This window comes from Lissotriton vulgaris, chromosome 9 (genome assembly GCF_964263255.1).
Source record: "Lissotriton vulgaris chromosome 9, aLisVul1.2, whole genome shotgun sequence".
Taxonomy (NCBI): Eukaryota; Metazoa; Chordata; class Amphibia; order Caudata; family Salamandridae; genus Lissotriton; species Lissotriton vulgaris.
The window spans coordinates 464,641,911-464,656,223 of NC_141697.1; the positions used below are offsets into that span (position 1 = coordinate 464,641,911).

The window sequence follows — 14,313 nt, forward strand, 5'->3', positions numbered from 1 at the left end:
CGATCAGTTTCGAACCAAAAATATTACATGGACCAAATAAATTACAAATCCAGTGCCAAGCCTTTTATCTTTAAAACATCATAAGAGAATTTTAAATAGAGCAGTTTGATAAAATAGTTTAGTAATCATGCACGGCAAGATTTTTTTCTTCTACAATATTACCTTCTTGGCATCTAGGCCCAGCTCTTCCAGGAGGACACAAACACCTGAACCCGTTGATCTCATCTACACACGTGGATAGATACGCACATGGGGAGGACTGACATTCATCTATGTCTGGAATGACAAAAGAGAAAACAGATGAAGTTCATGAAGGCAAGTGTGACATGCAAGCTACTCTGCAAGCTGAAACAACCGCCCTCTCGTCCTTCAAAAGGCTTAGACTCCATGTGTTCTGCTTGGGAGAATCGTGCAGTGCACATCATTCAAAGGACGCGCATTCTGTTCAACCACCCCTTGGCCCAAAGCAGCTTCCAGCCCCAATAGTGAACAGAGATGCCCATCACACCACCAGAGTGATGTAAACAGAATGCTGAAGCTCTGCGTTAATGACATGATTTACAAGACCGTGAATAAAAAGGGCCGTCCATGTAGGTTTCAAATGTGTTACAATCACATTAGAGAAAACGGCATGACCACCCAGGTCCCAAAACGAGATGAATGTCTGTGTATGCAACACAACGAGAAATAGCAGAATTAAAAAAAAGAAAAAGCTCTTCCATCATTTACTAAAGACAGAATGATTTTAATCAGTCAACAAATACTTGATGCACACTGCACTTTAAACGTGTTTAAAAATACACTGTCTATATGAGAGCAGCCTGGCACGAGGCCTGAAATTTGCTTGTTGGATACTCAAAGCTAAAAAGAAAACAAGCATTAGAAATGCAATAGGGCTCGCATTTGTTCGAGTTGGAGCTATTGGTATTGTAAATGCCAATGACACAAACGCACACACGGACATGTGCACATTCGGAAACACAACCAGCTGCAGCCCCATACACAAACAAGCAAACACAGAAGCATACATACATACACTCATGAACACATGCATGCTGGCACGAGCACATACATAAAAACACAGACACACGCGCAAATAGACATACACATAAGCAAGTATGCATATAGAGTACTACCAAAGGGATATTCATCTACACACACATGCACATATACAAGCACACATACGCAGGCACTCCTACATCCCTGCGCACATGTGCAAACTCAGACACACACATGTATGCAGGGATGGTTTGCTGGGGCATGATATGATACAGGACCAACTGATCAGTCTGTGTTTTCAACTGAGCTCTGCGGCTACCTTTCATTTTTAAGCAAAACACAGACCAGGTTCAGGATGTATGTGGCCTTTCCTTATACACTTTAGGGTCTGTGGAAGGGGAGTTCAAGACAGCAACCTTGCAGCCCTCTTGATGCCAGCAGGCCTGGATTATCCTGGCAGTGGATTTGCCATCTTGCTTACGCATGGACATATATATAAAAGTACACTCACAATACATACGGATGCACCCACACAGTCCTACATAGATGCCCACACATGCACACATCAAAGTACAATCACACACGCACATAGGCATGCTTTTGCGCGCACGTAGATATACACAGACAAGTATGCACATACACACACACACAGAAGCACAATCAAACAAGCACATTAACAGATAATATTCACGTGCATACTGAGAATTACACATGCATGTTGGGTACTGGTTCTGTTTTCCTGAAAGTTGTAGGTGAGATTTCATGGAGAGATGTATGCTATATTTGTGTGCGTCATGTAGAGATATATACACTATAGATGTTCTGCAGGAGACAGAGGAGGACCGGAGTGTTCGCCAGCAGCTATGAACCAAGATGAAAGCCGACTGCGCAATTATGGCTATACAGCAGACATCATCTACCTTGTCCCCTTACAGCACCAGGGTAAAGCCACTTTTGCCAGGTCGATTAATTCTTGACATGGCGTGGTAGGTAAACAGAGTTCATCTTTGAATAGCACTGGATTGAAATAAAGCACGGGTGTCTTGAACATGCTGAGGGCTCACTGCAGAGGTCGGACTGCGCTTCCTATACCACTTTAGCTATGTTTGAATATTAGGTTGTAGTAGCGAGGTGCAATGGCCCCACAGACAAGTCTGTCAGCATTTGCGCACAGCCTCCAGTTCTGGAGAGCAGCAAAGCCGTTGATGCCAAAAGTTACATCTGTCATCCCTTAAAAGGCTGCAACGTCTCCCCCCCACCCCCAACCCCACCCCACCCTGGCGACAGTGTAATGTTCATAATCACTAAAGATCAACGTTTTCTCACACGCCGCTGTAATTAAAGAAGAAGCGCAGAGGCTGGTGGCTAATTATAATAATGACGTGCTGCAGCAGTCACACTGATTAATGAAGCACGCTGCAGTCTGCTAATTATAATGAAGCGCTGCAGTAGTCGTGCAGCTGAAGCGAAACAAAACAAACAGCGACTGCCCATAAACGGGCTTGGCAAAGAAGAAATAGTTCCTGCATCAAAGCGGATGGCCACTAATTAAGGGAAATAAATGTCGTTGAGCGGTGCTCCTGAGCTCCAAACATAAGTGCAGTATTGGGAGGGTGAACCAATGAGGAGGCAACAAAGAAGAGCAACGCTGCAGTCAACCTATGGTAAGCAGCAGGCGGGATTATACTCCTTATAGTGAATACAGCAGCTCTTGCAGACAGTGCATGTGTGCTGACTAGGCTCGATCTAAAATAAGCACTATTGAAAGCCTTGGGTAACCAGAGCGAAATGGAGGGGCAAGGATGGAGGCGAGGCCTAAATGAGCCAAGTTGTAAGAATGGTGTGCAAAAACGTTCCAGTCCACTGGGGGAAATGGGGGGGAAATGGGGGAAATCTAAATAGGGGAACACATGCCCTTAAAGCCTTGAAAGTAAATAAGACGTGTGGTAAAAAGTAGTGCTAAGGTAAATGTTTCTGTAGATGTTTGAAAGTCTCATAGGCTGACATGAGAAGGATGGGTACTACCACTGCTTGTGTTGTCTATGTTTTATTGTACTGTGCTTTTTATGGCATGTCGGTTTGTAAGCACCATAATTATCATTACTGGTATTAATTCAGAAGTGGAAGGACTGGCCTGCCCTGCTAGGATTCAAACTCATGAACTCCAGACCACAAATCACTGAACCATCCTCTTCGTTACCTCTTAGTTACCTGTCAGAAGAATCACTGAGCAGCACAGTGGGGACACGTTTACCTTGACTCAATGGCAGGTGAGATGTAGAAAAAGGATATGCTTTGAATTCTACAGCTGCCAAATGACGCCTCAGTATTGCCCGTTTAACATGAAGGTGCAAGCTTAACACTCATTTCAACAAAATATTCCGGTGCATGATGCAAAGAAGTCTACAATTAAAAAAGGTAAGATTTTACATACATTGATAACATGTATTGAGGTTTAAAGAAGGGGTTTGGTACACATAATAGAAATAAATCCTGCATCATTATTCACAAAATCTGACTTGCTCACTGAACTGTCCATTTCTTTCAAGGTAAGTAGAGACCCTAATCTTAGAACAGGGGGATTTCACAGCGTTGTCAGGAGCAGCGATGGAGACCGGGATCGCCGCTGGTGGTGACTCGGCTGGCACGAAGGTGCTATACTCCAAACTCACCCGCGCCTAGTCTGCTCAAGAGCATAATGGCTTGCAGTGTTTGCAAACAGTCAGAACAGCATGAGAAAGGCGTTGCAAGTGTGGTTAAGTCGCTAAATGATGACACCGGACTATGGGACTATATTTCACAAGAATCCCTGAACTTTTACTATGTTGGAGGATGGTGACTGCCATTTTGAATATTTGAGTTTAATTTACCTCATGCTTCGCAGCGCCCTTGCTAGGCAAGCATCCTCGCATTGTGGATTTGTAACTCATGTTGGAAAGAGAACTAAGATTTCTAGAACCTGCTGAAAAGCAGTTGTTTGAGAAAAGTATTCTCGATAACAAGATAAGTTGGAAACTGGAGTATGAATTATTTTTCTTCCTAGACTTTAGTAGTTCAAGACTTTGGGAACATTCATTGGAACGCTGGATTCTTTTGTGAACGAACAGAATGGATTTCAGAATCAAGTATTTGATATAATATAAAATGTGCATTTAAGGCACATATTGTATTTAGTAAGGAATACATAAGTGGTTAAGAACAGGAATCGAAGAATGTTAATCAATATACTTTAATTTCTAGATGGACCAAGGACGATTCGGTGTTTAAGTTAACCAATATTAGGAGGCGCATACATACATATGGAGCTAGAAGAAGTACTTATTGGGAAGGAGGCTGAGGAGTTTGTTAGCAGTCACTTATATCTTGTCATATTTTGGGTTCAGGACCGTCAGCTTCATATCAAGAACACAGAGTTGATTATACTAGGGGTGGGCTATTTAGAACGCCCAATGCCGGAGACTAATTGACTTCTGTGCGGGGTAAGAAGATTTAATGTCTATTTTGTCCAAAGGACAACTAAACATTGAAACACAGTAAATGGACAGAGCTGTGGAACGTTACTGCTCTTAAGCAATCGAGATGTAGTTGCATTCACGCCGGTCATGCTGTCAGGCGGTAGTGGAACACAAAAGGGCCTTTATAGCAAGCCCTATGCGCCTTACGTGCTGGGCCTTTCATCAATCACCTTAGGCTCCTATCCTCAATTTATTTTTTCCCCACTGAGTGATTTCAAATGATCCAGATCCTGTTTATGATTATTTGCAGTGCTGAAGTGTGGATAGACCCAAGTGTCTTTACGAGGTGACTGGAAAGGCACCACAGCAAGATCGAAAATATCACCAAAATGCCTTTGCAAGCACATTTTGTGACTTTTTACAGGGCCGACAATAAAAATTTGCAAACAGGAGGTCCATAAACCAGCAGGAAGCGGAGGCCTTTAAGATTAGATCAAATGAGTACTCAGTTAGGACAGCAGAGCAGGAATCTACTGCAAGTATGTCAAGCCATCACTTTTAAACTGTGCTTTCTGCTGGTATGCCGTGGTGATCCAGCATTTTGTAAACAGGTCTAAGCTGCCATTTCACATTCTTTCTGAGAAAAAGAGGCTGTGACGGAATAAGTGCGGAGTTCTAGAAGACATACAATATTTACCTCTCAGAAATCAAACACGTCCAAGCTCCAACCCTCTGGGTAGTGATGTGGATACCCACCCCACCCCCATCTCAACTAGCATTCAAAAATGTAAAGGATCCTATCTTTAGCTACCTCAATTAGATGTGCCTTGCATTTCTAGCAAGGAATGTGATTAGATGCATAGACATGGACAGTTGAAAGTGTGCTGATCTCCAGGCCAGTATTTGTCCAAACTGTATTGAAAAACAGCTGTGTTAGGAAATAACTAGGCACCTGTCTATGGTACCCCCAGTTGTGCTTAGAAACATCAGGCATGTCTCCATCTTTTTGATTCTACCTTTGTTTCTGCACCTGGTCTGTGCATGTCCCAAGATTGTCAGTGATGTGCAGCAGACTTCATCGTTGGTCAACCTCTTACAAAAGCATGGAAAATGCCACAAAGGGGATTGTGGCTCTTTCTGCTTGAGCTAGACTGCATTCCACCCCAAGAGTAGCAAGAGATAACCATCACGCGGATTAAAGGAAATAAATTATAATATTTGAACTGAAAATACCGTTCGAAGACCAAAGGCTATAATTATGCTGATCAAATCCAACTGCTCTGCGCTACGAAGGCATACCAATTTCTACAACATTGCTATAGTAAAGAACACAGGGCTTTAGACAGCTCATCATCTCCAACGTAACTCCGGAAGAGCCAAATCCATACCAGAGGTTTATGACCATCACGTAAATAAAATGTACATGCAAATAATCTCATAATAACTCATTTTCATAGCCCGTGATTATCCGGAAAGTCTGGCATTGATGGACGTCTCTGTCACAACTCCCTTGGAAACCTTCTCCTTCTACAAACTCCTCATCTGGCGGTTTTCTTAACATTTGTTTGTAGAATGACTCTTTCTTAGACTGGAAAATGTGTGGCTTCTTCCGTTCTTTTTTGATAACCCGCTGATTTCTTGCAGGTCACTGCCTATGCTCCAGTTATTTCCAAGTTAGGACCACATTATGCAAACCTTTCAGAATCAGACAGCCAGTGCATGTTAGGCTTTGCTGACACATGAATGACTTTGCCCATGTTATGGTTCGTGATTTCCTGCCTGTCAGTAACACTCGCGATTTCTCAATCCAAACAATCCGACTGCTTTTGTTCAGATTCGGATAAGGAAGTGGGCATGGCTGATGGGGATGCTATTTTGCTCAGAGCTATCTGCAAGGAGGCTGTGTTTGTTTGTATGGTATAGGGAGGAAGGAGTTAAAGTTCACTGCTCACTGCTGCTTTAGAACCATATTTTACTTTTTGAACACGTTGATAAGGAGGAATGCGAACATAAAGTACAGCAAATCTCTGCCAACAAGATGGAAACCATCAATCAGCATATGCTGAACCCCTAAACTTAAGGGCAGCCTAGCCCATCTAGTTTTTGTTAGATTTAGTTGGTCAGTCTGCACCTGGCAGAGAGGCACTTTGTGTGACCCTTCCCCCATATCTTCATCCGCATTCAGGGGGGCCAGGCCACACTCAAAACAGCACTTTGTGGAACTACTTTGTCGTCCCTCATTGCAAGCAGCAACCTCTACTTATTGGGAGGTTGGTTTTCTGGAGGTTTGGCCTGCTGGAGGTTTTTGTTTTCTTCTCAAAATGTGCATTGTGTAGGTCTGCAGGGTATGTGCGTATCAACAGAATCTTCATATATGAAGGTACGTGCTTGTTAACAGTGTGTTAATGAAAAATGTGCGTGTTTCTGCACTGGCTGTATCTCTGTGCTGGGCGTCTCCCTCCGTGTCTATCTACTAGGCTTTTGGCGTTTGTCTACAAGTGGGATGTGTATCTATACAGGGAGGTGTATATGCAGGGACTGCATATGGAGGGGTGAATGCAGGGTGAGTGTCCGTGCAGGAAGTGTGTGCGTGAATGTCTGTAGAAGGTGTTTCAGGTACAGATGACAAATTCGATAACTGCTTCTTTCACGTGACTTGATTTATGAAAAATAAATGTGTGGAATCACATTTTTCCCATGCTAAATTCCCATGTGCTCTAGTTAATAGACTGCCGGAAATAAACATCATGTAGTATGAGCTTCATGTTTGCTCCTGTTTAAAGCCACACTGCCATGCCAATTACTTAACATCCCAAAATAACTGATCAATATGCACGCATGTGTACCATTGTATCATACTGCTAGGAAGCACTCCCTGCATTATTCTGGGCAATGTCTTAATTGACACACACATGAATTTGGCATGACAGTGTGCTTCTTAACCGGGGCAACATGAAACTCTAGCACTACATGATCATTTGGAAGCGGAGGCTGGCACAGTACTTCCATGCAGCACTCCAATTGTGATATTTGAGTAGTGTCTCTGACAGGATGATACACTGAGCCACGAATAGTGTACACCATCTTAATATCTGCATGTATCCTCCACTATTTGAGTAATACCGCAGGAATCTGTTGAAAGGCAGCGCGCCTCTCCAACTGCACACAATTTCTATATTTTTTTTGTTTTGACTGCAAAATGGACGGCCATACAATTGGAATGCAACTTGCTTGTAGACAAGGATGTCCAAATAGCAGTACCTTAAGTCCAGAAGCACTTACTGGTGTGTGTCAGAACTTTTTGGGTGAACAAAGAATGCCACTCGGTTTCAGTAATAAATATTACGTTTTGCTTCAAGCATTTTTCAAAGCATTGCTATAGCTAGTCAGTTATATTAAAACAAAATTCTGTTCTATTTCTCGTGCCAGTCAATATAATTGATGTATGGGCTCGGTGGGACAAGGGGACATTTCTTTGTAGGGCAAGTAGATTTAAGTTGCATTTTGTCCATGGGCATTTAGATTATTATTTTTTAATCCATATTCGTTATATATAGATACCTTTAAGGCATATCATTTCACATTTTATGTTAGACGCAGAACATTCAGGTAAGATTACAAAACATCTCCTATTTGCCATTTCAATCTGCAGATGTTCATGCTTAGCAGAGTAAAGAAGCAGACTGGTGATATGCAGTTTCTTTGCTTTCACTCTTATCAAATTTCCCTTCCGGCTTTTACTATTTGTCCAACATAGTGTACTGTGTGTGGACGGTAATGGGTGTGGTGAGAGGTGGAAGGCTGCATCCCTCCTGCTGGACTCGAGAGTACATGGTTAGGACTTTCAAACATTGAGATGCTTAACAACAATTTATATAATAGCAACACTTGTTTTAATGTAGCAAAAAGAAGTTAATGCACATTATATAAGTTAATAGCATCTGATTTTTAGTGTTGGACACAAACTACCTGTGCAAAATACGTAAAGTATGTGTATTCTTCTAAGCTATCAGTGCATGGGGAGAGTCAGAGGAAGGGGAGGCACCAGAAAAAGAGAGGGCAGATGGACAAAGGGTTAAAGGACACAAAGTGCTGGGAGTGAGGACTCTCTCCAAAAAAACAGGGGCCCAGGCGTTAAAATGAGCAATATAATGAATTTTCTCTGTTCCAAACTTCATATTGTCTGCAGAAGTGATCAATGGAATAACTGTTAGAGAAATGTCTTATCTGCATTAACCACTAGCTCAATAAACCTACTTCCACTTGTTTCACACTCTCAACCTCCAGCCCACAACCTAAATGTCACTTCTCAGTCTGACAACTTGAATAACTATCGCCAGGGGTGTGAAATTTAATAAAATATCTACTTGTCCATGGGGCAGATTGCTCCCTAAATCTACTTGTCCTATAGCAAAATCCACGTGTCCCTTTGGTGCCATGTAGTGTGGTGACAAGTTATGGCAGCAATCACATTATATAAGATCTCAGATAACGCATCTCTGATTATGCCAGGGTTCATACCATAGTAGTGTTTGAATACTTGCAATCCTCTTATGTTGCCACATTTCTGCAGATCTACATTCTGGGGCTGAAGGTACTGGTAAGCAATAGGACCAGGGTTAGAAACCCCTTTTGAGTCTGTGCAAACCTACTAACTTGCATGATTTAAGGGTTTTCCACAACTACTCTCTAATCTTTTCCCATACTGAAAAGTGTTGGAAATGTACTCCTGACAATGGCAGACATAGACCTTCTTACTGAGTTTGGAAAAAAGAGGTTGGAGGAAAGTGAAATTGCAAACACTCAAGATTTTCGCATGAGCAAATTGTCGTGTTCATATCTAGGACCCTAATTTGATATTCCCGATTTATGCCCTTGTGAGGTTATAATCAATAATATCCTGATAAAGGCATAAGAATCAGATTCATATTCAGTAATAGCCCATGCAATCCAAAGCACAGCACAGCTACTCCCATCGACTCATAGAAAGCACAACGCGTTCTTTAAACAAACCAAGCCTCCAGCAGCCCGGGAAAACCCCCCTGCTTTTGTTTTGATTTGAACAAGAACTCCTGAAGTCCTGCAAGAACTGTTAGTTCTTGGTGACGTCTTATGTCCAACCTTACGTCAAACCCGGCACCTTTCAGGTATAAAATACCAACAGTTGCCTTAAGCAAAGACACAGTGGTTTGGAGCAGAGCGGCAATCTACTTGCCCGAGAGCCCAGCTGATGCGAGTGTCCACGGAAGCCGCCCCTCCTGTTTGACCTACCGAGAGAGACGCTGTCTTTTTCTCCAGCCGAGAAAATCCAGCTCCGGTGTTTCCAGCCTACCCTTGCAGGTTGCTGGGATATCAAGTCCTGAGGAAAGAGATACCAGACCTCCCACATTCTATTACCAAGGTATGGAGTTGACTAAACCCTTAAGAGAATTCTTGGTGCAGATTCTTGGCAAAATTATCTTAACCAACTTAACTTCACACTGCTACTTACTTTTCCCTTCCCAAGTATTAGGCTTAGGTCAGGTACACCGGGGTAGGCTTAGTTAGAAGCACCAGTTGAGTACGTTAGTCAATGTATTTATGCATGTATATATTTTATCCATTTTAAAGTATCATATGGCTAAGAAACCGTATCCATGCTTTTACAGTATTATTTCATAGTACTACTTTTACTGTACGCACTTTACTTTAAGTATTGCAATTGTGGCAATTCATTTCTCTTGCATGAGAAGGAAGACTGCTCAATAAATAACACCTTTTTATTGAAAACGCCCGTCTCTCTATTTCTCTGCATTCTGGTGAAACTAAGTATGCACTGCTGACTGAGTGAAATAGCTGTCTATTGTTTTCACACAACTCTAGAGATATACTCTTATTCTGAGGGAGCAAAGTTGTCATGTTTACGCGGTTGTCGGAAACTGAATCCCTTCTTGTCTAAGCCAAGGGAGCTTGTCCCTCCCTATTCATTCAAGAAAGTTTCCAGTGACCTCTGAGCTAGCTGGCGCAAACCTAAATTAAGTTTAACATAGTAGAGACCTAGATGACCTCAGGCCTACGTCTACACTGCTCTTTATGTTATTCCAATGCGCAGAGCCAATTGGGAAAATAGGAACTACACTACAAAATCTACACATGCATATTTGCTCATGTTAAAGTGCAGATCACAAATATTTTCTAGGAGTACTATTTCTTGTCCTACTTCTGTAAATTCTTGGGAATTCACAATAGCTGTTTAGGTGCACTTAATGCAAGGACATATACCATGGGTGCACTTTTGAGACTTTCTTTAAAAATCGGGCCCCAATTTGGTCTGGCGTTGAGCATGATTCTAGGCATTTATTAAAATTCGGTCTCTCTCTCTGTATTGGCAGGCTTCACTGTGAGTGACAGCATTCTGCTCTTTCACAAGGAGCATATCAGCACACAGAGTTGTTTTGTTCAGAGCCAGTAACTACTCTGGCAGTGTGTGCTTTTTTAGTCAAAAATGTTTTTTGCTTTTTCCAATGTTTGTTATAATGGTGAGGGCCAGGCAGCTCCCACACCAGTAAGGTTTTACAAAAACCATGGCAAAACAATTCACACACTGCCAAAACAAAAAAGGCTGACCACCAATTTCAGTTCTACTGGCTTTGCCAATGCTTGTTTATTTTAGTTTCCCATGATCTTATTGAAACAGGTTACATTGATTTTCCATTATGAATATTTTTGAGAAATACTAGCATGCATCAACACGTGTTACTGAATGATCCTGCAAAGAAATGGTACCTGAAATTTGACTGTAGTTTAGCTGATTTTTTGTTTGCCTTCTTTCATTTTTTTAGGAACATTTTGTTTTGAAAGCAAAGAATCATCAATCTTTCTTTTAAGCTTCTTCAAGAATTTGCATCAAATCAGAGAGCATTCTAGGAGCATTATACATATCATATTACTAAACTTTGAAAACGTGTTTAAACATTTTTATACTGTAACCACTGTCAATAGTGCAGTCGGAGCTCACCCTAATCATAAAGGCTTTCAATTAACGAATCACAAAAACAAGTTTGAACAACATTAACATATGGACAAAAATATTACCTTAACTGCAGACAGTGCCCTTCCCTGATCAACAATGTGGTACTGCGAACTAGCAGCCAAAGGGTTTGCGCTGCATGGGTTTGGGCCTTCTTGTCCCAAGGACAAAATACACATGAAGACTTGTTGCCCGTAACCCTAAACAATATGTCCTGGGCGTCGGGCTATAGAAATTCCACATCCCTGCTATCGCCCTATATCCACCATATTGACCCTGGCAAAATTGCTCGAAAAATGTGTCCACGTGAAGCTTAGTAACCACATCGACTACTTCAATCTGTTAGATCAGTTCCAATCGGGCTTTCGATCGGGGCATAGTACCGAATCAGCCATGACCAACATCATAGATGACGCCTTCTAAATATTGGATCAAAACAAAGCCTGTTTGTTAATCCTACTTGACTTATCCTCAGCCTTCGATACAGTCAAACACAGCAACTTATTAGACCTCTTAAAACATAGAATGGGTCTATCTGGAACAGTGTTAAACTGGTTCACCTCTTTCCTCCAAGACAGAACGCAAAAATTCAAGATTAACTAATCCTTATCCAATCCCACCCCAGCCACCTTGGGAGTACCCCAGGGATCCTCCCTCTCCCCTACACTCTGCAATCTGTTTATGGAGCCACTCACTGAGCTTCTCAACTCCCCAAACATCCAGTATCACATGTACGCACACAGCTCTACATTAAGGTCGACTCTATTGATGACATCAAGTCCCTTAACTCAACACTCTATAAAACACAGATCTGGCTGGCAAACAACCATTTAAAACTTAACACACCAAAAACTGAATACCTCCTTATCGCTCCCCCCAAACAAACAGTCACGATCCGCGAATGGATGCAGCACCTAACTGCACTCGATGGGCAACCTCGCATTATTGAGTCTGCGAAATCCCTAGGAATAACTCTGGATAACAATCTAAACATGCAGAAACACATCAGCTTACTAAAGCAGCCAATTTCCAGATGAACACACTAAGAAGACTGAAACCATTCATACCTGCAAATGACTTTAAACAGGCAGTCCAAACCCTAGTAATTCCCAGAGTGGATTACGGGAGTGTCGCTCTCTGCGGCCTTCCCAGATCAACAACTGCTCCGCTAAGAGCCTCAATCAATACAGCTGCCAGACTCATCACAGGCTCCACAAGAAATTGCCACATTTCCCCTGACCTCCGTGCTCTCAACTGGTTACCTTTTGAGGCCAGAATCCAGTTGAAAATCGCATGCATGACTCATGAGGCATTGCACCAAAAAACACAGAGATACCTTGACGAAAAACTAGTACTATCGGGTGGTAGAGAACTACTAGGAGCGCTGATAATCTTCTACTAAAACCACAACGTTTCTAGAAGAAAAAAAAACTTACAATCGTACCTTCTCAGGATGGCCCCAGGGAATGGAAGGCCCTGCCCCAAGAAACAAGATTGAATCTGTCTGCTGCTTTCTTCAAAAAAGAAGTGAATACGATCCTATTATCCAGATTCACTTGAACTTTTATATATTCTTGTTGATATGTGCTAGTCGCAAAATGTTTACCATGTATGTACTCGCTTAAACCATCGTATTCCTATGTATTTGTCAATCACCGTTATGTGCCCTGTAAAGAGCTCTGATACCCGTAAGGGTCTTGTTCGCGCTATACAAAACTGTCTAAATAAATAAAATAAAAAAACAAAGAGGGCTTCTCAACAAACTTTCCACCTTCCATGCAATCCGGAAGTCCGCAGTGATGGTCTGTCACATTACTTTAAATGCCTGTCAATCTATGGCCCTCAAGTGAGCACCTCAGAGAAAGTCAGTTCAAAATTCAAAATAAAATCTTCGCTGAATAGAAGCCGTCCATACATAATAGAAACAGAGCAGCCCAAATTGCACGCCATAACCCCTCCGAATGGAAACCCAATCAACCTTAGGCTTTTTTTTTACGTTCTGGGGTTTGAGTTAGAAACTCTGTCCATCAGTGGGAAATCACCTTGATGAGATTCAGCTTGCATAGCAGTTTATATTCAGGGTCATCTCTGAACAGAGTACTAATTTCACCATGTCTTGATATACTTATCAATCTTAAATTCTTTGGGCTGGACCAACAACTGATAAAAAACACCCACAAGGCTGACCATGAGTTTCCTGTGATTTTGCAAGTCTAAAACTATTCCCCGCACCAAGAAAGAGGCGACTGTAATAACTTATGAACAGGAAAAAAAAACGATGTTACAACACAGGAATTCTTACTACTTCCAGTGGTTGCTAAAAGGCCGAAAAGTGATATCAATGGCTTGTCAACCCATTTTTAAGAGACTAATTTTCTAGATGCCAGCAAGCTGCACTTTGTCACCTAAGCACCACTGCGTTGGTTTTGAAAGCTTTTCTCCATGACCTGCATCTTAAGCAAGACCAACACCACAGAGTTGATCCTCTTTGGTCTTTTTAAGATTCCGATCACCAGATTGCCCCAGTAGGACTTTGAAGAACTTTACTTCAGTGGTTGCGCTATATATTAAAGGGCAGACCCCAGAATTTTTTGTTACCTTCATGCTCTATATTATATGTGGTGTTCTACAGGGATCATTACTGTTAAACAGCCTATCGAATGCCCATAGCCAACCTCTTGCCCAGCTCATTAGAGCGTTCAGTTCCATTTTATAATCTTATGCCAAAGACATTCAGAATATTTCCTTCTTCGATCTGCTCATCACCACCATGACCTCATACTTTGGGAAATAATCTGCTAGTGATTCCTCTCTGGGTGGGAAACAAGTAAAAAAGTCGGTCCGGCTGGT

At 42.0% G+C, this 14,313-nt stretch overlaps 1 protein-coding gene across 2 annotated transcripts in view; it reads right to left on the reverse strand.

The window, feature by feature from the left end:
- Positions 1–14,313, reverse strand: part of JAG2 (jagged canonical Notch ligand 2) — a 300,244-nt gene that overhangs the window by 41,254 nt on the left and 244,677 nt on the right. For both annotated transcript variants that reach the window (XM_086937916.1, XM_086937917.1), the window contains one exon: positions 163–276. In XM_086937916.1, coding sequence (XP_086794042.1) covers positions 163–276 — 114 coding nt within the window. The remainder of the gene's footprint in view (positions 1–162; positions 277–14,313) is intronic.